The sequence below is a fragment of the Struthio camelus genome, chromosome 2 (genome assembly GCF_040807025.1).
Source record: "Struthio camelus isolate bStrCam1 chromosome 2, bStrCam1.hap1, whole genome shotgun sequence".
NCBI classification, from domain to species: domain Eukaryota; kingdom Metazoa; phylum Chordata; class Aves; order Struthioniformes; family Struthionidae; genus Struthio; species Struthio camelus.
In genome coordinates this window covers 171,792,307-171,816,420 of record NC_090943.1, presented here as the reverse complement: position 1 = coordinate 171,816,420, position 24,114 = coordinate 171,792,307, and the positions used below count along the sequence as shown (strand labels likewise).

The 24,114-nt window shown below is 62.1% G+C and overlaps 3 protein-coding genes and 1 long non-coding RNA gene across 5 annotated transcripts; 3 read left to right on the top strand and 1 right to left on the bottom strand.

The window, feature by feature from the left end:
* The first annotated feature begins 789 nt into the window (after positions 1 to 789).
* On the top strand, positions 790 to 6,527 carry GFUS (GDP-L-fucose synthase). Of its 2 annotated transcripts, none has more exons than XM_068933526.1 (11): positions 790 to 862; positions 2,553 to 2,717; positions 2,906 to 3,020; positions 3,311 to 3,439; positions 3,759 to 3,832; positions 4,245 to 4,378; positions 4,612 to 4,676; positions 4,844 to 4,910; positions 5,000 to 5,079; positions 5,304 to 5,403; positions 5,619 to 6,527. In XM_068933526.1, exons 2-11 carry the CDS (start codon positions 2,584 to 2,586, stop codon positions 5,672 to 5,674), a joined length of 954 nt encoding a protein of 317 aa, XP_068789627.1. In that variant the 5' UTR covers positions 790 to 862; positions 2,553 to 2,583; the 3' UTR covers positions 5,675 to 6,527. The 2 variants fall into 2 exon arrangements, with proteins under 2 accessions (XP_068789627.1, XP_068789626.1); XM_068933525.1 differs by lacking the exon at positions 790 to 862 and adding an exon at positions 1,937 to 2,150.
* A 2,073-nt stretch (positions 6,528 to 8,600) lies between these two features.
* On the top strand, positions 8,601 to 12,020 carry PYCR3 (pyrroline-5-carboxylate reductase 3). The gene is made up of 6 exons (XM_068933524.1): positions 8,601 to 8,745; positions 9,387 to 9,451; positions 9,934 to 10,113; positions 10,503 to 10,715; positions 10,888 to 10,980; positions 11,580 to 12,020. Exons 1-6 carry the CDS (start codon positions 8,664 to 8,666, stop codon positions 11,760 to 11,762), a joined length of 816 nt encoding a protein of 271 aa, XP_068789625.1. The 5' UTR covers positions 8,601 to 8,663; the 3' UTR covers positions 11,763 to 12,020.
* Positions 12,021 to 14,490: 2,470 nt separating this feature from the next.
* Positions 14,491 to 17,923, bottom strand: TIGD5 (tigger transposable element derived 5). The gene is made up of 2 exons (XM_068933523.1): positions 15,454 to 17,923; positions 14,491 to 15,369 (listed from the first exon to the last, which is right to left on the bottom strand). Exon 1 carries the CDS (start codon positions 17,787 to 17,789, stop codon positions 15,921 to 15,923), a length of 1,869 nt encoding a protein of 622 aa, XP_068789624.1. The 5' UTR covers positions 17,790 to 17,923; the 3' UTR covers positions 14,491 to 15,369; positions 15,454 to 15,920.
* Positions 17,924 to 18,312: 389 nt separating this feature from the next.
* On the top strand, positions 18,313 to 20,508 carry LOC138066109 (uncharacterized). The gene is made up of 2 exons (XR_011139373.1): positions 18,313 to 18,394; positions 20,476 to 20,508. It is a non-coding gene; the product is annotated as an uncharacterized lncRNA (long non-coding RNA).
* Positions 20,509 to 24,114: the final 3,606 nt, after the last annotated feature.

The following is a 24,114-nucleotide window of genomic DNA, read 5'->3' as shown; positions in this document are numbered from 1 at the left end:
TATCTCCCAAAGCCTTTAAGGGCTGCACAGGGTAGGCTCCGGGGTGTCAGGGCACCCCAGCACCTGCATGGTGGCATCCCGGCACACCCAGCCTGCATGGAGGACACCTCTCCTCCAAAATCGGACGCTCCAGAGTCACGGGTTATTTATGAGCTGGGCCGTTCCCCTCCTTCTCCTCACCTTCATCTCTCAGCTCCGCACGTCGCAGGCAGTAAATCTGCCCGAGCTCCGGCAAGGGCTGCCAAACTGTTTGGCCCATCTGCGGAGCAGGAGCTGGGAGGGAGCCAGGCGTGAGGCGTTTCGGGGTGCAGGGATCCATGTGCGCAGCCCTCTGCCCCGTGTGGGCCTGGCCCCAACTGCCTGGCGCTGGCTCGGCTGGCCCGAGAGCATCCTCGGTTCCGGGAGGGCCGCTGGGCCCCGCTTCGCGCCGGGGTTGCCCGGGCCACCCCGCGCCCGGTGCCACGCGGCATCCCGCAGGCTCCCCCGTCTTAGCGGGGACGCCGGGCTGAGCGCATCCGCCGGCTGCGAGGGTGCGGGCGTCCAACGCACTCCCCCCCCGCTCCTCACACCTGCCGCACATCTGCCCAGCTGTGCACATCTGGAGCTGTGCCCCGGAGGTTCCCCCCCCCCCCGGCCCAAGCCGCACGCTCCCCCTGCCCGGGGAACGGGACCGCCCGGCGGTGCCGGTGTCCCCCCCCCCCCAACCCCGGCCCCGTGGCGGGGCAGGTGCGGGTCCGTCGGGCGGCGGAGGCGCCGCGGACTCCATTTCCCGAGGAGCCGAGCGGCGGCGGCGGCGGCGGGGGCGGCGGGGCCGCAGGAAGCGCCGCCGCCAGCGGCTCCGCACCGACGGCACCGGCGGCAGGTCGGGGCCGCGCCGGCCGGGAGCGGAGCGGGGCTGGGGGGGGGGGGGGGGACACACCGCCCCGTGGGGTAGAGGATTTGGGGGGTGCGGGGGGGGGGAGTGCAGAGATCTGGGATTTGGGGGTGCTGGGGGAGCGGGGGGGGTGCAGACACCTGGAGTTTGGGGGTGCTGGGGGGGGTGCAGACGTCTGGGGTTTGGGGGTCGTGGGGGAGCGGGGGGGTGCAGACGTCTGGGGTTTGGGGGTGCTGAGGGGGGAAGGGGGGTGCAGATGCCTGGGATTTGGGGGTCTTGGGGGGGGTGCAGATGCTTGGGGTTTGCGGGTGCTGGGGAAGCGGGGGGGTGCAGATGCTTGGGGTTTGGGGGTGCTGGGGGGTGCAGATGCTTGGGGTTTGGGGGTGCTGAGGGGACAGGGGAGGTGCAGATGCCTGGGGTTTGGGGGTGCTGGGGGAACAGGAGGGGGGTGCAGACACCTGGAGTTTGGGGGTCCTGAGGGAGTGCGGGGGGTGCAAACACTTGGGATTTAGGGGTCCTGGGGGGGGTGCAGACGCCTGGGGTTTGGGGGTCCTGGGGGAACAGGAGGGGGTGCAGACAGCTGGGATTTGGGGGTGCTGAGGGGGCAGGGGAGGTGCAGATGCCTGGGGTTTGGGGGTGCTGGGGGAACTGGAGGGGGGGGTGCAGATACCTGACGTTTGAGGGTCCTGGGGGGGTGCAGATGCCTGGGGTTTGGGGGTGCTGGGGGAACTGGAGGGGGGGTGCAGATACCTGACGTTTGAGGGTCCTGGGGGGGTGCAGATGCCTGGGGTTTGGGGGTGCTGGGGGAGCAGACACCTGGGATTGAGGGATCCCTGATGGAGCTGTGGGGGTGCAGGCATGGGATTCGGGGTCCAGAGCTGATCCTGCCCCCCGGGCACCCGCTCCTCCGGGGGCTCCCGGGCCGGGGAAGCAAGCGGGGTGAGGAGGAAGAGGAGGATGCTCGGCGAGGAGGGCCAACACGGCGGACCGCTGCACAGCTCCCGGTTCCCTGGCCGGGGAGCCTGCTGCAGCGGGGAGGAGGGGGCAGGCGCGGGGGGGGGGGTTGGTCGTGGGTTTGGCCTCGCCATCCGGCTCCGGTCCCACTTCCGCCTTCGCTCCGGGAAGCACCGGCTGGCGCTGCGTGGCAGGAGGGCAGCGTTTCGCCGCGGCCCCCGGGGCAGCAGGCGCGTTTAATAACGCAATTCGGGGCTGCTCTGGGCCCCTGCCCCGCACCACTTTCATTTTCCGTTTTGCTCTCGCCGGCGGGCAGAAGCAGGTAAAAGCCGGGGAAAATCCTTCCTCCTAAGCTTGCAATTTTGGGGAATCTCTAAATAGTCTTGGCTGACCCAGAAGGGCAGAGCGCAGGTGACACTGGCAGGGACGGGAGCGCTGCTGCCGGCTCGGGGAAGGGGAGGGGGCTCGGAAAAGGGAGATGAAAGGGAGCCCGGCCTCGCTACCGCCCTCGGCGTCGCTTTGCGGATTTAGTTGGTCGTCGCTTTCGAACGTGGTCGGGCTTTTCCTGCCCGGATGATGCTTGTGGGCAGCCGCGGAGGCGCCGGGAGCTGCTGGGCTCCCCGTGTCCGTGCCGGCTGCTGAGCACCCCAAAGCGGCGGCGGCGGTCCGGGGCAGGAGCACCCGCAGGCGCTGGCTTAGCCCTCCGTCCGTCCCGGCTACGCAGGTTTTGCGGTGGCGACGGAGGCAACGGGGGAATGAAGCCCAAGCGCATCCTGGTGACGGGTGGCACCGGCTTGGTGGGCAGAGCCATCGAGAAGGTGGTGGCTGACGGAGAGGGCCGGCCGGACGAGGAGTGGATCTTCACCTCCTCCAAAGACGCCGACTTAACGTGAGTCGGCGTTGCGCGGGCGGTTGCGTTTCGGCTTGGAAAACCGCCCCCCTCGCCCCCGGGGTCTGCTCCTTTCGCTCCTGCTTGAATACGGAGGGAAGTGGGGGGGGGGGGGGAATGCACACCTAGGGTTTCGGCTGCCCCTTTGAGCCGTGTCCCGCCGAGCCCCGTGTCTCTGCTCCCCGCAGGAGCGCTGCGGAGACCAAAGCCCTGTTTGAGAAGCACAAACCCACCCACGTCATCCACCTGGCCGCCATGGTCGGGGGCCTCTTCAAGAACATCCGCTACAACCTGGATTTTTGGGTGAGCAGCCGGTGGACGGGGCAGCGTCCGGGTCCTTCCCGCGGACGTCGGCGTGCCCAGTCCGGGAGCGAGCTTGGCGGAGGGGACGCGGCGGGGATCGGCTTGCCCCACTCCCGGAGCCGCCGGGGTTTCACGAGCAGCCGCGTGGAGTTAATACCCGCCGCTGGGGTTTCGCGGCACCAGCTCTGGTTTTCCCCCGTCGCCGGCAGGTCGCCGCAGCGGCGCTGGCCGGAAAAGCCCAGCGACCCTGCGGAGAAGCTGCCCTGGCAAACCTCTCCCCTCCCTGACAGAGGAGGAACATCCACATCAACGACAACGTCCTGCACTCGGCCTACGAGTGCCGAGCGCAGAAGGTGGTCTCCTGCCTCTCCACCTGCATCTTCCCGGACAAGACGACGTACCCCATCGACGAGACCATGGTGAGCGGCTCCGTCCCCCGGTGCCACCTGGGGCTGTCACTGCCTGGTGCGCAGGGACACAGCCAGGTCCCTCCATAGCGTCTCTGATCGCTGCCCTTTCTTCATCCAGCCTCCTCATGGCTGCGGCGCAAAGCCTGACGCAGCAGCACCTTTGGCCTGTCCAAGCCTTGCAGAGTTAAAAAGGCACCAGGTCCCCGGGTCTGAAACCGCATCCAGTCTCTGCTCCCAGGACGCATGGCCCCCAAATTGCGGTTGCTGCGTTGGGACAATCAACAGCTGGTTAAATTCACGCTCGGTGTCTGTGCTCTCCTGTCTGCAGATTCACAACGGACCACCGCACAGCTCCAACTTCGGGTACTCCTACGCCAAGAGGATGATCGACATCCAGAATAGGTGCGGGAGAGGCCTGGAGCAAGGGACGCGCTGGCGGTGCAACAGGGCTGTGAACAAGCCTGTATCCCACGGGAAATCCTTCTGGGCTCTCTGGGGTCAAGCAGAAGCTGGGGAGATACCCTTGCTCAGCAGCTGGAGATGCTCCCGTCCAGGAGCAAGGTGGCTGTCACGCTGGCTGCACCTTCGCGTGTCTCCCTGCTCTCAGCTGGCCATCGGGCTGGAAACAGCCACCGCCGGCTCGCGCAGGCGTGGGACAGCCCGGGGATCGCTGGGGACGTCACAGGGGTTGCTCTGTGCCAGGCTGGAGCAGCTGCTGCACGTGGCCGCGGCCGCTTTAGGTCGCCGCGGTGCCGGGCGCCTGGCGGGACGTGCCACCCAGCAGGCGTCCCACCCACCCCGTGCTCTTGCCCAGGGCGTACTTCGAGCAGCACGGCTGCCGCTTCACCGCCGTCATCCCGACCAACGTCTTCGGGCCTCACGACAACTTCAACATCGAGGACGGCCACGTCCTGCCGGGGCTCATCCACAAGGCGTACCTGGCCAAGCGTGAGTGGCGCGGCTTCCTTCAACAAGGGCAGAGCCTGGTGGACACGATGGGCTTTTATGGCTTTATTTTTTATTTTTTGGTTTGGAGGGGTGTTTTCTCCCTGTCTGGTTTTTCTCCTTATCTCCCGCTCTGATCCTGTTGCTCCGTTTGCTGCCTCGGGACCCTGTGGGGTAGCTGGGCTTGGGGGGATGCAGCTCTGATGCTCACAGCCACGTTCTCCGTCATCCCACAGAGACCGGCTCCGCTCTGACCGTCTGGGGCACGGGAAAACCCAGGAGACAGTTCATCTACTCCTTGGTACGCGCATCCTCCGGCTGCGACCTGGCGTCTTGAGGCCAGGCTGGAAGAGGGGGAGGACTTGTCTTGTTTCAGGGGGTGGCGTGGGGGTCTGCAGATCGTGATCTCCTGAACCTGTCAGGGAGAGCAGCCAGCCCCCCCACTAGGAGCCATCTACCCCTTTGCAGGACCTGGCCCGGCTCTTCCTTTGGGTCCTCCGGGAGTACGAGGAGGTGGAGCCCATCATTTTGTCAGGTAAGACCGAGCCGCCCCGGGCTCCTTCTGCGAGCCACGGAGGGCTGGTGCTCGGGAGCAATGGCCTCATCTCGTGCCCTCCTCCGCAGTTGGAGAAGAAGACGAAGTCTCAATCAGGGAGGCAGCGGAGACGATCGTGGAAGCCATGGACTTCAAGGGAGAGCTCGTTGTATCCTTTACCACTCGCAAGCGGGGGCTGCTACGGTGTTTTGGGTGATGGTGTCACCCCAGAGGCGTCTGCCCAACGGACGTGGGACCAGGCTGCGCTAGTGACCCGGGCCAAAGCACCACCTCAAGCGTCCCTCTCGCTGTCCCTGCGGGGACCTGGCTGCCTGGCCTCCGTCACATCCCTGGTTTCCCCCTTTCATTTCCCTTAACACCTCCCGTGGCCAGTTTGACGCAACCAAGTCGGATGGGCAGTTCAAGAAGACAGCCAGCAACGGCAAATTGAGGCGCTACCTGCCCGGCTTTCAGTTCACGCCCTTCGGACAAGGTGAGGAGGCGAGCGCGTGGCCCTGCCAGCGCCTCGGGACACCCCAGCAGAGCCCAAGCTGCTCCAGTTGATGGAGCACAACCCCAGGAAATCCTCCGTACCTCCTCAAGGACGTCACTCAGGTCCAGCCTGCGTTGTAGGCTTGGCCATCCCGTCCCTGTCCCCATCCCTGCGGGAAGGACGTGGCGCTGATGACCTCTCCTCTTCCTCCCTAGCCGTGAAGGAGACCTGTGCCTGGTTCAGCGCCAACTACGCCAACGCCAGGAAATGACGGGCGCAGCGCGGCCGGCGCTTGTAGCGGCAGCGCCCGGCGCCCGCATCCTCTTCGACTCAGGGTTGTCCTTTGCTGGGGGCAGAGGACGGGCTTACCGGGATGGTGGTGGTGGTAGCTTGCAGCATTTCCGAAGTGAAAGGGCACTGGGATCCCAGATACACTTCGTAGCGGTTGGGGTGAGCAGGGGACAGGGTGCCCTGCGGTTCCCGCGTGGGTGCAGAGCGCGCCCGGGACAGCAGGGCAGTAGCTGCGACAAATCCTGCTTGGGAGAAAGAAAACAAAAAGCGAAAGAAAAAAAAAAAATCAAGTAGCATCTTATTTAAGAAAAAAAAAAAAAAACCCCACCCGTAAGGAGAACGCCCTGCTCACGTAGCCCCCCGGAGCTGCACAGACTTTGCTACCCGCTGCTGGACGCGGCGCGGGATGCCCAGCGCGTGGGAGATGCGGGATTGCCGTTCTTCCAGCGCCGGAACGGCGGCAGCGTTCGCCGTGGCGTGGGGCGAGCGCCGCCGTGGCCCCGGCGCAGCGCGGAGAAGGGGAGCGCGTCGCTCCCACGGCGGACACCCAAAAGCGGCTCGGGGGACAGGGTAAAACCCCACCTCCTGGGTGGGCAAACACGCTGTGTCCTTTGGGGGCTGGATCGGAGGCAAGAGAGCAGCAGCGACCGCGGCCAGAGCCCGGCTGGGTGGAAGGACCGGGCTGCAGCATCGCGCGCGCGTCCCCAAACATGCTGTCGCCCCCAGCAAACCCACCTCTGCAGACCCTGCCCTCGCACGGGGCTGGGGTAGGCGAGCAACAGGAAGGCTCCGGCTGTAACAACCGCGTTTATTAAAATACATACGAATAGCTTAAAAAAAAAAAAAAAACAAACCTCATGGCTGGACAAGGAGCATCTCTGCAGCAGGGACCGTGCAAGCCCGCAGCCAGGCTGCGCTGTCCCTGCCCTGACCACAGGGCGAGAGGCCACGCGCCAGGACGAGCTGAGCAGAGCCTCGTCCCCAAGCAGTGCGAGGGTCCATCCGGCCCTGGATGGCTTCTGGAGGAACCGGAGCACAACTGCTTGGTTTCCGTATGGGAAAGGATCTGGAAGAGCCACGGAAGGGTTTCAGACTCCTCTGGAGGAGGGTGGGAGTCAGATACGGGTAGACGAACCTGCGGCTCGGCCGCTGTACGATGCTTGCCCAGAGAGGTGGACCCGGCAGACGTCCTGCCCGAGGACAACCTTCTGGTGTTGCCACCAGGCCCTGGTGAGCCCCTGGTGCGGGAGCCGCGGGGACAGCGAGGACCTGGGATGGAGACAACCCGGATGCATCCCCCAGAACGAATGTGCCCCCCCCCCCCAAATGCTCAGTACTCACTCGTCGCTGGCCAGAAACCGGCTCGGGCTGTTGGATTTGGCCTCCCAACGCCGCCCAGCTCCCAGGCCAGGTCCCCAGCGTTGCCTGGCCGGGAAGAGGGGCATCAGCAGGATGCATCTCCATCGCCACGACGCCTCCCCGTGCTGTAGGAGGTGCCCCTTTACCCTCGGAGAGATGTGGGTCCTACATGGGTGGGATGGCTGCTTTGACCTGCAGGATCCACCCCTCCACCCAAGGGATCCCGCCCCCCCCACCAGAAGCCTCAGGCTGGATCCGGCCCCCCAAGACGGGGCCAGCCTCGAGGGGACGGCACGGGGCAGCGTCCCCATCCCTCAAAACTGACGGGGACGCCCCACGGGGCTCAGGCTCGCCCCACGCAGGCTCCTGGAGGCCACGGGGCGGCCCAGCAGGAGCAGCCGCGCTGGGCTTCGTCCTCCAGCTGCTGGGGGCTGCAAGACCAACGCCACTGTCCCCGGGCATGGGACAGGGATGCGTTGGGGTGACGCACCCCTAGTCCTGCAGTCACCCGATATCCAACTCCATGCTAATCCCTGCCCCCAACCAAGTGACAAGAAACCCCAGCTGAAGCCTTCACCCCAGGCTCCCCCGGATGAAGGTCTCCAGGAGCTCCTGGCTGTGCCGAAAGCCTTCCTGCTCTGCCGCGGCCCCTCGGCTTGCTCCTCCCGGCATGAGGAGCCAAAGGGGTTTCACTGGGACGCTCGGCACCCCCTCGGCTTCCTTCCCCTTCTCCCCCCAGACCCCGACCCCACGCACCCTCGTGGCTTGGAGCCGGCCGGCGGCTCGTGACATGGTAGGTGATCCACGCGTTGGGGTCCACGGTGGCCGCGCATCGCCCCAGTGGCTGCCGCCAGCTTCACTGCAGCCCGTACCCTCACCCGCCCCAGCATTGAGCGATGGAAGTGCATGGCAGGGAAAGGGGCCCCCAAAAACCAGTCCTAAAGTGCTGGGGAAGGGCAGAGGCAGAGCGAGCGGCTGAGAGCTTGGGCCGGGTCTATCTGAATTAGGCCTCGGATGCTCAGTCTCCTCGAACATCATCCGACACCTCCTCCGGAAGCGGTGCTGAGGCCCAGCCAGCCGAAAAAGCCCAGCGGTGGGGACGCAGAGGAGCTCAGCAGCCCTGAGGCAGCGTCGTGGGGCACCGAGGGGGTTGGGGACCTGCAAGGAGAGAAGGGAAATGGGGGGGGGCAGCACCCCACCAGCAAGGGGGTGGTGGGCACCCAAAGGCCATGCAGCCCCACGGCAGAGCGAGACCAAGCGGGTGCAAGGAGGAGGCTGCACCAGCCACCCCCCCCCCCAAAGGTACCGGGGTTTGGGGTAGCGCTGCAGCCCCGGAGGGGGCAGAAGCTCTGGGCAGAGCTTGGGGGGGTCCCTGCAGGCGCGGCCCCACGTGCGCCCTTCCCGCGCAGCTGTCCATCACGCCGCCAGGCCCCGCCTCTGACCGCCGCGGCGCGCCCCGCCCAGCCAATGGGGAGGGGTCGGGGTCGGGGTCGGCGTGGCTCCGCCCCCTCCGGCGGCAGCAGCGGCGGCGGCGGCGGGGCGGGGCCGGCGAGTCACGTGAGGCGGCGGGGCGGCGCGCCGGCGCGCCGCGGCGCCACGTGGGTGCGGGCATGGAGGCGGCGGAGCTGCGCGTCGGGTTCGTGGGCGCCGGGCGGATGGCGGGCGGCGTGGCCCGGGGGCTGCTGCTGGCAGGTACGGCCTGGGGTAGCCCGTCCCCCCCCCCCCCCTCCGCGCCCCATAGAGCGGTGTAGGGAGGTACGGGGGTCACCCCATCCTGCTCCCCTTCTCCCGGGTCTCTACGCCATAAAGTACTGTAGGGGCACAGGGACAGCCCCGGCCTACCCCCTCCCCCGGGGGTCCCTGCCCCATAGAGCAGTGTTGGGGGCAGGGGGACAGGCCTTGTTCCTCCCTCCAGGTCCTAGCGCTACAGAGGGACAGCTCCGCCCCCTCCCAGGTCACTCCCCTGTTGAGCACTGGTGGGGGGGCAGCCCCATCCTGCCTTCCCCCCCCCCGGGGATGTCCCTTCCCCATAGAGCAGCAAGGGGATGGCGACAGCCCTGTCCCTACGCAGAAGCCCCAAGCCCCGACGCTTGGGGTGGTAGAGGGGGCCAGCAGCCACCCCCGCAGGGTGCCCACAGACGGCACAAACGCAGGGACTGGCAGGATCCAGCCCCCGGCTCGCCTTTGCTCCGTGTCCCCCAGGCTGATACGACTGGGGTCGGGGGAGAGGAGCGTGACCCTGCTGGGATTGGGGCTCCCGGGCTCTGCTGGAGCGGCCCTGCTCCCCTGGGGCTGCCCGGCAGCTATTCACTCCGAGCTCTGCGTTTTCCAAGGGAAGGTGCCAGCCGGCAACATCCTGGCCAGCGCGCCCTCGGACAGAAACCTGGGCGCCTTCCGGGTGAGTGGGGCTGGCTGAGCTTGCCCGTGGGGGCCACGGCCATGGGGCCACCCAGGCCAGCCCAGCTAGCCGAGGAGGGACCGCTTGCATGGGCCCCGGGGTGACAAACTGCCCCGCTCAGCAGCTGCAGCGGTGGGAGGCACCAGCACCCAGCGGGAGGATGCTGGGGCGGCCCATGCTGCAATTTAGGGGTGCGCTTTCCCCCTCGCCAGGGTTGGGGTCATCCTTGCGGGGGGGGGGGGGGTCTGCGGGATATCTAGGCAAAGCCTTAGGGGCTCTGTGGCTGAAGCAAGTCCCCAGCCTGTGTCCCAGGTGCGCAGCCGGGTCCAGCATGTGGGGAGGGGACGAAGGGGCGAGCGGGGGACGATGCCTCTTCCGAGGGCTGGTTAAATTGTTTTCTGAGGGTGTTGCTAGGCGAGTGAAGGCCGGCCGGCCCCTGCAGCCCATCGCCGGCCTCTGACGCGTTTCCGTGCCGCGGGCAGGAGTCCGGCTGCCGGACGACGCACTGCAACCTGGAGGTGCTGCAGGACAGCACCTTGGTGTTCCTGGCCACCAAGCCCCACGTCCTGCCGGGCGTCCTGCAGGAGATCCGTCCTGCCGTCTGCCCGCACCACATCATCGTCTCGCTGGCAGCTGGCGTCACCCTCCAGACCCTGCAACGGGTGAGTGTGCAGCTCCGCTGCCTCTTCCCCCCTCCGTCTCCCTGTGGGCCAGGTTTGCACCCGGGGCCTGCACCTATCCTGCTGGCTGGGCACCGGCTCGGTGCTCTCCCCCTTCCCTCGACCCCGGAGCTTGTTTTTTTGCCTTTTTTTCCTGATTGATTCCTGCTCTAGTGGGGTTTTTGAGGGTTGCTTGCTAGGGATGTGTGGCTCTGTCCCTGTCCAGGCTGCATCCCTTGTGGTTCGAGTCCTGCACCGTGCTTCTCTAGCAGCCCTGATGGGCGATACCTGCTGCTGCCGTCGGGTGCTGGGGTGCAGCTTGCGACCTCAGCAGTGCCCAGGTGCTTCCCGGAGCCCGCCAGCATCTCTCTCTGACACCCGTCTCTCCCCAGTTGCTCCCTGCTGGGACCAAGGTGCTGCGGCTCATGCCCAACCTGCCGTGCGTGGTGCAGGCAGGGGCGATGGTGTTCTCCCGGGGCGACGGTGCCGGCGAGCAGGAGGCCGCCTTGCTCAAGAGCCTGCTCTCCTCCTGCGGGCTCTGCGAGGAGGTGCCCGAGTCCTACATCAATGTCCACACGGGCCTCAGTGGCAGCGGGGTGGCCTACGTAAGTGTGCCGGCTCCCACGCGCTCCTGCCCGAATCGCCGCCGCCGCAGCCTGCCCTTCGCTGGGTGGGCGCCGGGTTTCTGGCAGGGTCCGGGGCGTTGGCAGAAGTCCATGCGACGGTTGGGCTCACCGCCTGAGGCTCTTCTCCCTCGTGGTTCGGTCCTGTGCCCAGGTGTACCTGTTCGCCGAAGCCCTGGCCGAGGGAGCAGTGAAGATGGGCATGCCGGGCCCCTTAGCCAGCAGGATCGCAGCCCAGACGCTGCTGGTGAGTCGGTGCCTTCGCTCGGGGGACCTGGGGCACCCAGCGGCTCTTCTCCCTCCTGCTCTGCGTCTCTCCGTCATCCCGGGCGTCCCTTCGCCGTCCCCGCTTTTCCTTTGGTTTTGTGGTACCTTGTGCAATCGAGCCCTGAAGGCCACCGGCTCCCCGCTGCCGACCCCAGGGCATGGAGGCGAAGGGTGGAAACGCAGCCTGGCTGGGAGCGGGACGCTGGTAAAGCGGGTTGGTTGGCAGGCAGGTTTGGGTGCCCTGGGGCCAGTGGCGTGTCCTCGTTGCCAGCGAGGGGAAATCGGGACCCCGTTTTTAGCCTGAGCTGCTCCGTTCCCCGGGCACGCAATCGGCTCCCCGGGCTGTGCTGTTTCCCGAGGGGAGTTTGGGGCAGAGCCAGGGAGGTGCCGCTTGTCCCCCTGCCTCAGTTTCCCCTCTGGAAACCAAAGATGAGGCCACGAGGAGACCGCCAGGGCACGTTCACGGGACGGAAGCTGCAGAAGGGGGTAGGAGACGGGAGGGTGTCGCGGTCTGTCCCCAGGCGGAGCGGACCGCGGTTCGGCGGGGCCCCCCGTCGCCTCTGACCCCGTCCCCCGCAGGGCGCGGCGAAGATGATGCTGGAGACGGGGGAGCACCCGGCCAAGCTGCGCGGGGACGTCTGCACGCCCGGGGGCACCACCATCCACGCGCTGCACCAGCTGGAGAAGGGCGCGCTGCGGGCCACCGTCATGAGCGCCGTGGAGGCTGCCACCAACCGGGCCTGCGACATGGGCAAGGACTAGCGGCCCCGCTGGGGCCGTGCCCCTCCGTCGCCCGCGGGGCAGGAGGGGCGGCGGGGACCAGAGCTGTCCATCTCCCTGCCGGGGGTTGTCCTCGTGCCAAGGTGCCACCAGCTCAAACCCCGTTGGGGAGAAGCTGGGGGGACCCGGAGCCCTCCGGGAGACCCCGGCTGGAGGTGGGAGATGTCCACGCGCGCGTCCGCGTTGTATGTTCCCCCTCGGCAGGGCCAGGACCTAATAAACAACGCGGGCAGCAAGGCAGCGGGCTGCGGTCCTGGCTCTTTCTGGTCCCTTTGGCCTCGGGGTGCTGCTTGTCCCCTGCGGAGTGCCTCCGCGGGGAGGTGACGGCGGTGGGGGTCCGGGGCCTCGCTGCGAAACCCTGGGCCAGCGGAGACGCTGGTTGACGCTGCGCTGGGACGGCTCCCGGGCTCGGCTGCATCCCCAGAGCCTTTACGGGATGCCCCGAGGACGCCAGCGTCCCACGCCGGACCGAGCGCGCTGGAGGGCACCGCGAGCCGGGGGACGTGGCGGCGCGCAAGGGGACACGGCGGCAGACGAAGAGCCCTCAGCCCTGGGTGCAGAAGGAGCGCTCGCTCTCCGCTCACGCCTAAGGAAGGGCCGGGCTTAGTCGCGTCTCCGCGCGGGGGCAGCCTGGGGGAGCGCTCAGCAACCTCGCGGGTTGCTCTCAACAGCTACGCGCCGCAGCGAGCGGTTCCCCGGAAAGGAGCCCTGTTTCTCCGCGGGGCCACGGGGGAACCGGGCTTCCCTTCTCGAGGAGCGCCATCGGCCGAGCCCCGCTAAGTCGGACGCGTTCTCCCGGGCGTTTGCTCTCTCTCTCTCTCCCTTCCCTGCTTTCCTTCCTCATCAGCTTGACGATTCAAGCATCGAAACGAGATGGTTGAACCCGTGCTACTTATTAAGGAGGGCGGACAGAGGCGGAGACCTGCGGGCTGTTGGGGAAAAGGCCGTTGCACCGCGGTCCTGCACGCAGGGCTCGACGCGTTGCCTCGTCGGAGAGGCTCTCGAGCGGTTTGCAAGCGCTCGTTAAGCGCCGCTTTCCTCCCGGCGCCCGCACGGATGCGATTAGCGAAGCTTCGTAAAAACGCTCTGAAGACGAAACGCTCTTTGCAGGCAAAACGACGCTGTGGAAACAGCCGCGTACCGAGCCGCCGTCCCCGGGTCACGCGGCTTTGATCCCCTTCCCGGGAGGTCCATGCGACGGCCAGAGGCACCAGGCCAAGAGAGAGACACCCCCAGTGATGCAGCATCGCCGGGTAGCACCGAGACGCCCAAAGCCCAGCGTGCCCTTCATCCGCGGGCAGCGACAGCTCTGCTTCTCAAGTCCCCTCGTTAAATTGGCGTAGCTCCATAAACGCTGGAGAAGGCACTCAAAAGCCTGCCAGTCTCCCCCCTCCTCTCGCCCCAGTCGTTCCCAGAGCTCCCTAGAGGGGAACGGAAAGGACTTTTGGGGTTTTTTTTTTTTTTTTTCCCCGCTTGTGGCTTTGCAAGCGGTGGCGGAGCGGGCCTGAAAGCAGTTAACAAAAAAAAAAAATCACAACTTTTCACTCATCAGCAGAGCTGGTTTCCTCCCAGTTTGATAAGGGACATCCCCCCAGCAAGGCCATCGTCACGCTTGCTTTTTGCGGACCCGTCCTCCCTTCGCCCTTGACGTTTCAACAGCGATCAACCGAGCAACCCGTGCGCTTTCTGCTAGACCCCGACTGCCCTAATTGCAACTCTGACCTTAACGAAAGGCGCTTCGTATCTCCAAATGAGGCCAAAGAAGCAGAGGTTTTTTCAGCCCGTTTCCCTCCTGCTGAGCTTGGTACCGTCCTCCTCTAACGCCAAATAACGCGTTCGACCGGTTCTCAATTGCTAACGCTCAGCGTGAGCTTTAAAAACGTACTTTTGTTTTTTAGGAAAGAAAAAAAAATTACAAAACGAAGTAGAAACGCCGTTTTAAATAATTAAATTCACTCCGTGGAAACGGCTCTTGAATCCAGCCGCCGCAGCTCGCAACACGTAGCGTTGAGAAAGGTAAAGCTGTCTAAGGGAGAAACACGCAAACGCGTTAGACTATACGGCGCGCTGGCTCTGAAGCTGGCATCAGCCGAGCAGCAGAAATTACAGGCTGGTTGGTCGGGGGGGGAAGGGGAAAAAATTAAAAAAGAGTGTTCCAGCAGTAGCCTGAAGTGTCTGTTGACATTGCTTGTCGTGGGATTTCGAGACTGGAAAAGACAGTGTTGTTGCAGCTCCAAACCTGACTTTTTTTTTTGCATTTTTTTTTCCTGCTGCTCCTTAAAAATTCCCTGGCAGTCTCCTTTTTGAGCAAGTTAACTCTACCTGCTGTTAAGAAAGTAAAGTTCCACTTTTTTTTTTTTTTTTAAAAGACACTCTTTTAAGATGTTTAACCCAAACGGAGGAGCAAATGGGTTCGATTTACTCCTGGTCTCAGCCTGCGGGATCCTCCTTGTTGCCTGGGCTCGGAAGCGAAGCCCGAGCGACGGTTCAGCGGCTTTTTTTCGGGAGCAGCCCCGGGCGTTTCAGGCGCCTGCCCGGCCTGGCCAACGTAAACAGGTTTAGGAGAGTCAGGGAACGCGGTGGAGAAAACCCAAAGGCCGGTTTGCCACGTCACGCGGAGAGGACACGGAGGTCTGTCCGGCGCCGCCGCTCGTCCCGCCGGAGGTGGGGTGACTCCGAGTGACCGCTCACAAAAAGACAACCCCGAAGCGGGAATAAAAATCCATTTAATCTCCATAAACTCTGAAGTTATGGGACAAAGACCCAACAGGTAAAAACAGCCACCCCGCCTGCTGACACGGGGTACTTCAGCGCGAATGGTTTTTTTCTTTTTTAGTTCCTCCTTCGAATAATTCGGCTAAACGGACTAAAACTCATCAAAATCTGGCGAAGAGCCTGCTAATTCACGTTTGACGCCTCTAGTGTTTCAAGTCAGCTCTGGGAGCCCTTCCCGCCCCTGTCCCACTCGAGACGCACATCACGCCGCGAGCCGTCTCCCGTGGCGCCGCCAGAAGCGGGACAAATCCTCCAACCTCGGCTGCCCTGCAAACCCTGGAGAGCATCTCAGCCTCCTCTGCCCGGACCGTTCTGCTTCGCAGAGACGCTCGGCTGGAGATACCCGGTCAACAGGTCGCCGTGGGGTCCGGGCGCTCTTGAGCGCGCGGTGGTCACAGACAACGGCGGAGGCGACCCTCGCCGGGGGATCTGTAGCTTGTTGGTAGCAACGCGACCTTGGCCCAAGCGTCCCTGTCCCAATCCAGTGCATGAAAAAAAAGGTGTCTGAAACCAGCCCCAAACCTCCCCAGTTTGACAGGGAACCGGTTTGGCATTGGGAAAGGTATCCCCAGCTCCTTCCAGAGCAGGACGTTTGCTTTCGGTGGTCCACCATCGGCAGCATCCCGGCGGTGGTCCCGCGGTCCACCGAAGACGAGGGGCAGGACACGGGAGGCTGCGCTACCGTGCCCACCAGGCGCCCCGCGCCTGCCTTACCCCTCTGCGGGATGCACCTCCAACCAGCCGCGCTCCCCTTTCCCCGCAGATCCTCTCTGCCAGCTCCGCTCCGGCACGGCGCTTCCGTCCCTCGTCGGCGCTAGGGAACGCGGAAACGTCCCGCCGGGGCGGCCGCCCGGGCACCCGGCTTCGCTCCGAGATGCAGGGGTGGGGGGTTACTTACAGCAGCGGGAACGTCGCTGGCCCCGTCCTCCCGGCGGTGACGCGGAGCCGAGCGGGTCTCTCCCCTGCAGGGTCCGCGTTATCGGGGGACCATCCTGCTCAGTCTCGCCGGATTAAAACCAAATATAGCACCTCCTAAATATACTTAGGGTGAGGCGCAGCCCTCGAATATGCAACATAGGGAGGGTTATTACACAACCCCCCCCCCCCTTCGCCCCCGCCGCCCCATTAGCCCTAAATTTGCACTCCCCTTAGCAATGGGAACCTAAGGGTACTGGGGTCTCCAGAGCCCAGGCTGCCCGGGATGGAGGGGTGAAGGGAGCTGGCACCTCTGCTGCTGGCCCCACGGGAGAGCCAGGTTGCCCCCCCCCCCAAACCCCACGGGGGTCCAGGCTGTGCCCCCCCCCACCCCCACCCCGTCCCAAGCGAGGCGGTAGGTAGCCAAGAGGTTTGCAGGCTGCCCTGGCCCTAGGAACGGGGGCTGCCGCCGCGGTGCAGCCGCTGGGCCATGCTGATGAGGGAGCGGAGCTGCACCAGTTTGAGCGGCCCCACTTGCCGGGGGTCCTGGCTCTCCAGCCAGCGTAGCGCCGTCTCCAGACCTCGGATGGCTTCCCGGGCCGTGGGTAGCAAGGGATGAGCCTCTTCCCCGGCCCCGTCGCCCCCTCGGCCACCCCCGTCGCCGGCCGTCTCCTCCTCTTCCTCCGCCCCGCAACTGCCGGGGCTTTCCTCTTCGACGTCCTCGTCCCCATCGTCCTCCTCCGCGCCCGGGGCCGCATCGTCCAAGTGCAGCCAGTCGGCCACCTCCTCGGGAGCCAAGCGCTTGTAGGCCAGGGCGGCCAGGTGGGTAAGGTCGCTAAAGATTTTGCTGTCCCCGCTGCCTTCCTCCCCGCGCGGCGGGTCTCCTTGGTCTTCCTCGCCGGGCTGGGGCTCGAAGGCAGCGCGTAGTCCCAGCAGCCAGCACTTCTCGATGGAGCCCGGAGGGATGAGGTCCCACGAGAGGCCAGCCAAGTAGAGCATGTCCTTGAGCAGAAAGGACCGTACAAAATCCATGGGGCCGCCCCCGCCGGAGCCGCCGACCCCGGCCGCCCCGGCCCCGCCGGCCGCGCACGACACGGCCAGCCGCAGCAGCTCCCGCTTGTAGAGCTGCTTGAAGGCGGACACCACCCCTTGCTCCAGCGGGGCCGGGATTCGACCTCCTCCTCCGACCGCGCCGCTCCCGGCAGGACCCTTGGAAAGGAAGAGGGCGCGGATGGAGCCGTCGGGCGTCTGCAGCTGGGGCGTCTCGTCGGGGCCGGCCCCGGAGGGCGGCGGGGGCGGTGGGCAGCTGAGCAGCAGCACGGCCTTCTGCTGCAGGCAACTGCGGCGCAGGTACCGCTTGACGGCCGGCACGAAGTCCTCGAAGAACCAGGCGCGGAGGAGGGTCAAGCCCAACCTGGCTTCGGGGCTGTAGCGATAACAAGCGGGGAATTTGTCTTGGTTGTGGTGCCGGAGGCTGGGGGGATCGCGAAGGCCGCCGACCACCAGCGGTTTGAGCTTGTGGGAGCCCGTCAAGTTGGCGGCCAGCAGCACGGTGACCCGCTCGCGGCGGGTCGGCCGCCGGCGCCGAGCCGGTTGACCCGGCAGCAGCTTCCAGTAGAGGCCGGTGACGTTGGCGTTGTAGATCTGCTCGTCGCCGTAGCCGCCGGCGTCGGGCGGCGGGGGCTCGGGGCAGGCGGCGGCGGGGACGCGCTCGGGCTCGGCGGCCAGGCCGCCCTCGCCATAGATGCGTTGGCTGGAGATGCCGTGGCGTTTCTGCCAACGCCAGAACCAGCCGTGGCTGGCCTTGAAGGTACACTCGGGCCCGTAGATCTGGCGGGCGAAAGCCTCGGCTTGGGCTTGGATGAGGGGTCCGGAGAGGGGCACGCCGTGTTGGCGTAGGGCGAGGAACCACGCGTAGACGGCGCGGTCGATCTCCTCCTCGTTGGCCAGGCGCATCTTCTTGCGTTGCGTGCCCACCTCGCCGCCCAGCTGCTCCAGGAACCACCGCAGCTTGGCCTCGTCCTTGAGCCAACCCCGTAACGTGCCGCCCGGCACGCCGAAGGCCCGGCACACCGACGCCTGCCGCTCGCCTTTCTTCACCCGCTCGATGGCCTGCAGCTTGTCCTTGATGGAGTAGGCCCGGCGCAGCGCCATCTTCACCGACACCCCCCCGCTCGCCCCCGTCGCCGAAGAGCCACCGCTGCCACCACCACCACCACCGCCGCCGCTGCTGCTGTTGTTGCTGCTGCTGCTGTTGCTGCTGCTGCAGCCCCGCCGCCCAGCCGCCATACCGGCCCCCACCTCCTCCCCCCCGGGCATGGAGCCACCGCCATGAGCCAGCGCGGTACCGGGAGGGAGGCGCGTTATAACCGGGGAGGTGGTTTTGTGGGGGGGGGGGAGGGGGGGCGCGGCGCCTTTGTCTCCGCTCCGGCCCCGAGCCGGCCGGGAAGGCGGGGCGGTGCGCAGCGCGCATGCGCCGCCTTCCTTCGCTCTCCTCCCCCCCCCCCCCCGCGGGTAGACTAGTCCGCTATGCCGCTTTCCCCCCTTCCCCCCCCCCGTTGGACTCGCCCCCGCCGCTCTGCGGACGCCGCTGGGATGTACCATCCGCCGCGGAAGAGGGGGGGGAGCGCGTTTGAGTTTCGCTACCCTTCTCTCTCCCTCCCCACCTACCACCACCACCCTCTCCGCTTTAGCTCGGGCTGTTCCACACCGCGGTGGAGGGGAGGGGGGCGGCTCGCCTCCCTTAGGCGCCGCGCTGCTCCCTCCTCTCCCCTCGCCCCCCCTCCTCCCCCCGCGAGGCCGCCGCGCTTGGTCCGCGCCGCGCCCCACAACCCCCCGCGCCCCGCCCGCCGCCCTCCCTTTGCCTGGCGGAGGCCGAGCGGAGCGGAGCCGCCTGCGGCCCTGCCCGGCCCTCAGCGCTGCCGGTGAGTGCGGCCGCCCTGCCCTGGCCGTTGGGGGGCAGGCTCCGTCCTCGGCCGGCCGTTGGGGGGCGGCTGCCGTTGTCTGCGGGGCCCCTTCTCCCCTCACAGGCCTCGTGGAAGGGAGGTTGAGGGGCTCCCTCCCCTCGCGGCCCCGGGGAAGGGGGTTGTGGCCCCCCCTCAATATCTCTGGGGTCCCTTCTCCCCTCGCGGCCCCGGGGAAGGGGGTTGTGGCCCCCCCCCTCAATATCTCTGGGGTCCCTTCTCCCCTCGCGGCCCCGGGGAAGGGGGTTGTGGCCCCCCCCTCAATATCTCTGGGGTCCCTTCTCCCCTCACGGCCCCGGGGAAGGGGGTTGTGGCCCCCCCCTCAATATCTCTGGGGTCCCTTCTCCCCTTGCAGCCTCGGGGAAGGGGGTTGTGGCCCCCCCCTCAATATCTCTGGGGTCCCTTCTCCCCTCACGGCCCCGGGGAAGGGGGTTGTGGCCCCCCCCAATATCTCTGGATCCCTTTTCCCCTCATAGCCCCCAGGAAGAGGGCTGTGGGGATCTCATTGTCTGTGGGGTCTCTTTCCCCATCAGAGCCCTGGGGGCAGGGGTGTAGAGCACCTTTTCTTTGTGGGATCCCCTTTCCCTGCTCACAGGCCAAGAGAAGGGTGTTGTGGTGATTTCCCCCCAAAGTCTCTGAGGTCTCTTTCCCCTTACAAGCTCCGAGAAATGGGTTGTGGGACAGCCCCTCTCCAGTTATCTATGGGATCCCTTCCTCCATCCCAGGAAGGGAGATTGTGGGTGGCCCTTGCCATCTGTGAAGACCTTTTCCCCTCCAAGGCCCAAGGAAAGGGGGGTTGTGGGGTGCTTTCCCCCTCAGAGGCCTAAGTTAGTGGTTGCGGGGGCACTCTTTTCGTTACTTGTGGCTTGTCTGCTTTGGCTTTAATGGCTGGTTCCTGCCGCGCTGGGGTGAGCAAACACCAGGAGGTCTCCCTGACCTAAGTGCCTTCCCACAGAGTGCGGGGAGCAGGTTTCCTGGTACTGGGATGCAGGGTTGCCCCTACAAGTCTGGGGGATGCAGTTCCTGCCCTGGTGGGGAAGGGGGGGACTCAGGCCATCCTGCCCCGTCCCCAGCAGCTCTGTGTGCAGTCGCTCTTTTGCGAGTTGCTCACCTTGGCAAGGGTTTCCTGCCCAGTCACCTTCTGCAGTTGGTGCAAGGGAAACCTGAGCCGCTTCTCTGCGCTGAGGCAGAGCAGCTGGCAGCCCTCTGTAACTGAGAAATGGCTTGATCCACCCGTGGCCCAGCTCTCTTAGCTGCTCCAAACTTGGTTGGGAGCCTTGCAGCGTCAAGCCTCTCATACCTTCCTGCCCTTGCTCTGTAGGGTGCCGTTAAGGGATGAAAGTTTAGAAAAGATTTGTGCTCTGTTAGGGCACTATCAGTGCATGTGCTCAAGACTCTGCACCGTTTGTCTGGCTGGCTGTCCCCCCTCCCCACCCAGGGAAATCACTGCTGCCCTGGCCTCCCTCCTGAGCTGGAGGTGCCCTGCTTCACCTTCTGTGTCAGGGGTGGGAGTAGTCCTCTCCTCCCGGCACCGCTTGCATCCTCTCATACCTCCCTGCCCCTCTTCCAGCGCCTGAACTCTGCTTATCCCATGCTGCTCTCTCCGCGTGTTGGCATTCCCACCCCTCCGCAACTCTGGCTGTGCCTTTGGCAGCCCGTCCTGGACCTGCTGCCTTTTTTTTTTTGGTGCATATGTTTCAGTGACAGCTCATTCAGGAAGTTTCTGTTTCAGAACTATGTTTGGGGCCTGGGTAGAGCTAAGGTGGAGTGGTTATGCAGAGGTTGCTAATGTGCTTTTTGCATGTTTGTGGAATTGCAGAGGTAGCTAAAATTGCGAAGGCTGCTGAGGTCTGTCGTTCTTTCCTCCCCTCCCCTCCCAGTGTTCACCAAAATAGTATGGTTTTGTCCTTTCGTGTCTAGATCATTGCTAGGTGTTTTAGAACTGACTATAATCTGATATTCAAAAGCCTGTTGTGTTCAGTATGGAGAGGAAAATACTTTGCTTGGCTGGATAGCTGTAATTCTTTCCTCTCCTTTTCTAGGTGTGCACTCTTTCTTCTCCCTGACTTTGCAGGTATGCCTTTTTTTCTCTTCACCCAAGCTGTTCTGCTTGTTCTCAGCTGCTTTTTCTTTGCCTTGTGAAGGTGACTTATTTCCTGTCTTCCCCTACCACTGAATCCTGTGTCCTTGATTGTCTCTTAGCAGTCAGCAGTGTAGCTACTGGAGCAAATTGTCGGGCTTTCAGATGATCAAGGTTAGGTGCCGGTGTCATTTCCCTGGCTAAAGGCTTAGCGTGCAGCTGCATATTACAGCTAAGGTGATCTCCTGAGAAAGGTGGTCCCTCTCCTGCCTGTGCACTCCTTCGGCTTTGTTTGAGCCACCCCTGTTACTCATCTGATTTGGTGGAGAGCCAAGTTAGGGAATTAAACCAGCAGAAGAGCCAATACTACAAAAAAAAATATGTATATAGTTTTCTTTTGCTTTAGCTGCTTGAATTGGCTCAGTGCCAGAACTGGTGTCAAGGAAGGGATGGACTTGCTCTCTTCAGCCACAAGTAAGCAGCGGATCCACTGATGTCTCAGGTGGAATCAGTCTCAGTGTGTTGAACTTGCTTGTGCTCTGAATCACCAAAAAGAAAAAAGCGAGTGGGTGGGGGAAGCTTGTGTTTGCTGTTTCTCTGCTTTTAGTGCAAGCAGGTACAAGGTGTATGTGACTGGACTACTTAATGCCCAGCTAAAATGACTGTTGCTTTTGTGAAGACTGCAGTACCAGCAACTTTGGAAAGAGGAGGAGAAGCACCTCACTAGGATGGCATGAGCAGTAGAGATGTCTGAGAGTCACAGATCCCAGCTGCCAGTCTCTGGGAGTGGGGAGGAACAGACTGGTGCCAGTGGACCTTGCTTCTATCTTTATTATGTCTCTGACAGCACATGGGTCCAGGTGTGCTGTCACTCTTTCTGGGTTTCCATGTGCTGCCATTTATGTTTCTGGCTGCTGCTGGGATGAGGATTCAGGAGCTCCTGATGGGGAGCGTAATGTGACACACGTGATTTGACAGAAGGACTAAATATATAGTCATTTTGGCCTTGTCTAAATCAGCTGTGCCCAGTCATGTAAACAAATATGCAGAAAGGAGGATTGGGACAGTCTCTGGCAGTGAGAACCCTTCGGTGCTGGACTGGGGGAAGAGGTGCTGCTGTTGGCTTGATCGCTGTACAGACCTGCAGAAATCACTACTTCTGTGCTCCTCCGGTGGGGTTCATCCCTGTGCTACATCTGCAGGGTCTGTGTGGAGTCGAGCCAGGTATCCCACAGCGAGCTGCCCCATCCTCAGTCATCCCATTCTTGCAGTGCCACCTGACACTCATTTTTGGTGTTGTCTTTCGTCCCCAGAGAGTTAAACTGTGACAGTAATCTTGCACTTTTGGTTATGCATTGCATAAAGCAGCTGTGGCTTCTCTCCAGAAATCAGTGAAGGATGAGATGGGCTGCTCTTGCTCAACTGAAGTGACTTTTCAAAGGTTTTGGAGTCCGGAGTAGGAGATGGTGTAAGCTAGGTTGAATTGTTAAATTATTTCCGGGAGAGATGTTTTAAAACCATAGCTCTCTGACTTGCTGCTTCTTGTTGGGATCTGACAGGTCAATCTGACACCCTGCTGAGATTAAAATCACAGTCTAGTTCCAGTGTAAGAAGTGGTATAAGACCCGATACAATTTATATCGGGCGTTTCAGGAGACTGCAACAAATGTTTGCATAATGTGACTCCAAAAAAACCCAGATACATTTATTCTATTAAGTTTCTTTACTGAGGAGAAATGTAACTTTCTTTTGGACAGAAGAGAAAGAGTGGTTTCTATTAAAGGGATAAGTGGCGTTAACTTTTTGGCTGCAGCCTTAGGATAATGTATTGTAGACTTGGTATTTAGCGGTGACTTGAAAAGTAACCAGATTTAAGGGGATAATGCAGCCAAATAACATAAATCCAAAGCTTATTTTGGATTTGCAGAGCAACAATAGAAATAGTTTCATTGCCTATTTTTAACTTTATGCATTTCCCTGCAGCACTGGCACTCGGGCATAGGTTTGTTCTGGCTGAAATCCCCAGGAAGTGGTGACAAGCAAGAACTGAACCCAAAGCTGTTGAGCTAGACATAGGATTAAAAATTGTTCTGTGGGATCTTTTATAAGCTCTCTTTAATGCTTTATAGGAAGCCTAAACATTGACAGTATTTCAGTCCTTGGCATTGAGCAATATTAATAGTAGCATTTGCCTTTCCAGCGGCTTTATGCTTTGCAGAATGCCTGATACATTGTCTGTGCAATCACTAGAATAGCAAAATTGTTGCTTGTCATATTTCATAAGCCACTTCTGTTCAGCAGAGTGGATATACAAAAGCCAGTCGCTGCTGTATTTATTAAGAGCTTTTATTACGCTTTTCTAGTCTGCTCACAGATTTTTATTTAACGCTTTTGTATAGTGCTTGCTGCCACTGTCTCAAAGGAATAATTCGTCTCTAGTATTAAACGCTAGTGGAATGAAAAAGTGCTTTACTTCTGAAAATGTTACCAGGCAGCTGGGGAACCTGGTGAGTGTGTTCCTGACAAATTGGTTTGAGTGAAATACCTGCGGAGCTGCTAGCTTGTTCCTGAGTGTGACAGTAATGATGTGACCTTGCTCTGCTTTTCAGTACAGACTGATTGGTTCCTGGTTTCCTTCTAGCACTGAGGTCTGTTTCTGGGCTCTAATCTTTGCCAGTGGAGAGTGGTCATAAAACAATAGCATGTTCTTTTAATTGTAAAACTTTATGTTCAAGGAGGTGAAATGGGCAGCTGAGAATGCTGTGCGGGAAGCATTGTAATGACTGCTCAGGTTGTGGTTCAGTGAGAGGATAAATCTCAGTTGCCTCAGACCAGATTGCAAGGTGGGTGATCAGATGACGCAAAGTGTTTAAAAAGTCCAAGCTTAAGCAGTTTAAATCTTTTCCAAAACTTCAAGGGGTGAAGTTGTCCCTCCTGACTTTGTCAGATCAGGTATCCTCTTGCCAGCCATTATATTGTATGCTTTGGCAAACTTCTCTAAAGTAAGACTATGAACTCAATTCTGATCTGAAGTAAATTTGTTTGCTGGGAAAACTGGTAGTAGTCAGATCTGGTATCAATGATCTGCAGCTCAGATCTCTCTCATCGGGCTGTCTCCCCCAGCTAAGGTGGTGGTTTGTATAATTAAAATCTTAGTATATGCCTTTTCTCTGATCTCTTTTGGGATAACTTCTGAATGCGGATTAGAAATGGCATATCATTTATTTTTTTCAATTCTTGCTCCTGTTTATAAACTTTAAGTCATTGAAAAGCTGAATCTTTATGTCAGATTTGAACTTGAGGTTTGGTCTATCCTGAAACAAATGGGTGCTGCAAGTGTCTTAGACTTACTTTTGGAAAACGGTACATCACTTGTGATCGATTCCCTTTTGGAAGATTTGCCCAGGTAGTAAACTTAGAAAAAGCAATGCTTAAATTCCTTTGAGCCGAACTCGATGGGGACTGACCAGTCATTTTGGCTTGGAGGGCCATGTTAATTCCTTGCAGAAATGCCAGTTTTACATGTAACATTTAATCGATGATACAAAAAGATACATCTTATCGCACAGAGCAGGTGGCTGTAGCCTCGTAAGTATGGCTC

What these genes read in the sequence shown, in the direction of transcription:
- TIGD5 (XM_068933523.1), bottom strand. Translation starts at nt 17,789, where the DNA reads ATGCCCGGGGGGGAGGAGGTGGGGGCCGGTATGGCGGCTGGGCGGCGG.
- GFUS (XM_068933526.1), top strand. Translation starts at nt 2,584, where the DNA reads ATGAAGCCCAAGCGCATCCTGGTGACGGGTGGCACCGGCTTGGTGGGC. An exon ending in ACTTCAAGGGAGAGCTCGTT is followed by an intron (nt 5,080 to 5,303) that starts GTATCCTTTACC and finishes TCCCGTGGCCAG; the next exon opens with TTTGACGCAACCAAGTCGGA. An exon ending in GTTCACGCCCTTCGGACAAG is followed by an intron (nt 5,404 to 5,618) that starts GTGAGGAGGCGA and finishes CTTCCTCCCTAG; the next exon opens with CCGTGAAGGAGACCTGTGCC.
- PYCR3 (XM_068933524.1), top strand. Translation starts at nt 8,664, where the DNA reads ATGGAGGCGGCGGAGCTGCGCGTCGGGTTCGTGGGCGCCGGGCGGATG. An exon ending in CCGGGGGCTGCTGCTGGCAG is followed by an intron (nt 8,746 to 9,386) that starts GTACGGCCTGGG and finishes GCGTTTTCCAAG; the next exon opens with GGAAGGTGCCAGCCGGCAAC. An exon ending in TCGCAGCCCAGACGCTGCTG is followed by an intron (nt 10,981 to 11,579) that starts GTGAGTCGGTGC and finishes CGTCCCCCGCAG; the next exon opens with GGCGCGGCGAAGATGATGCT.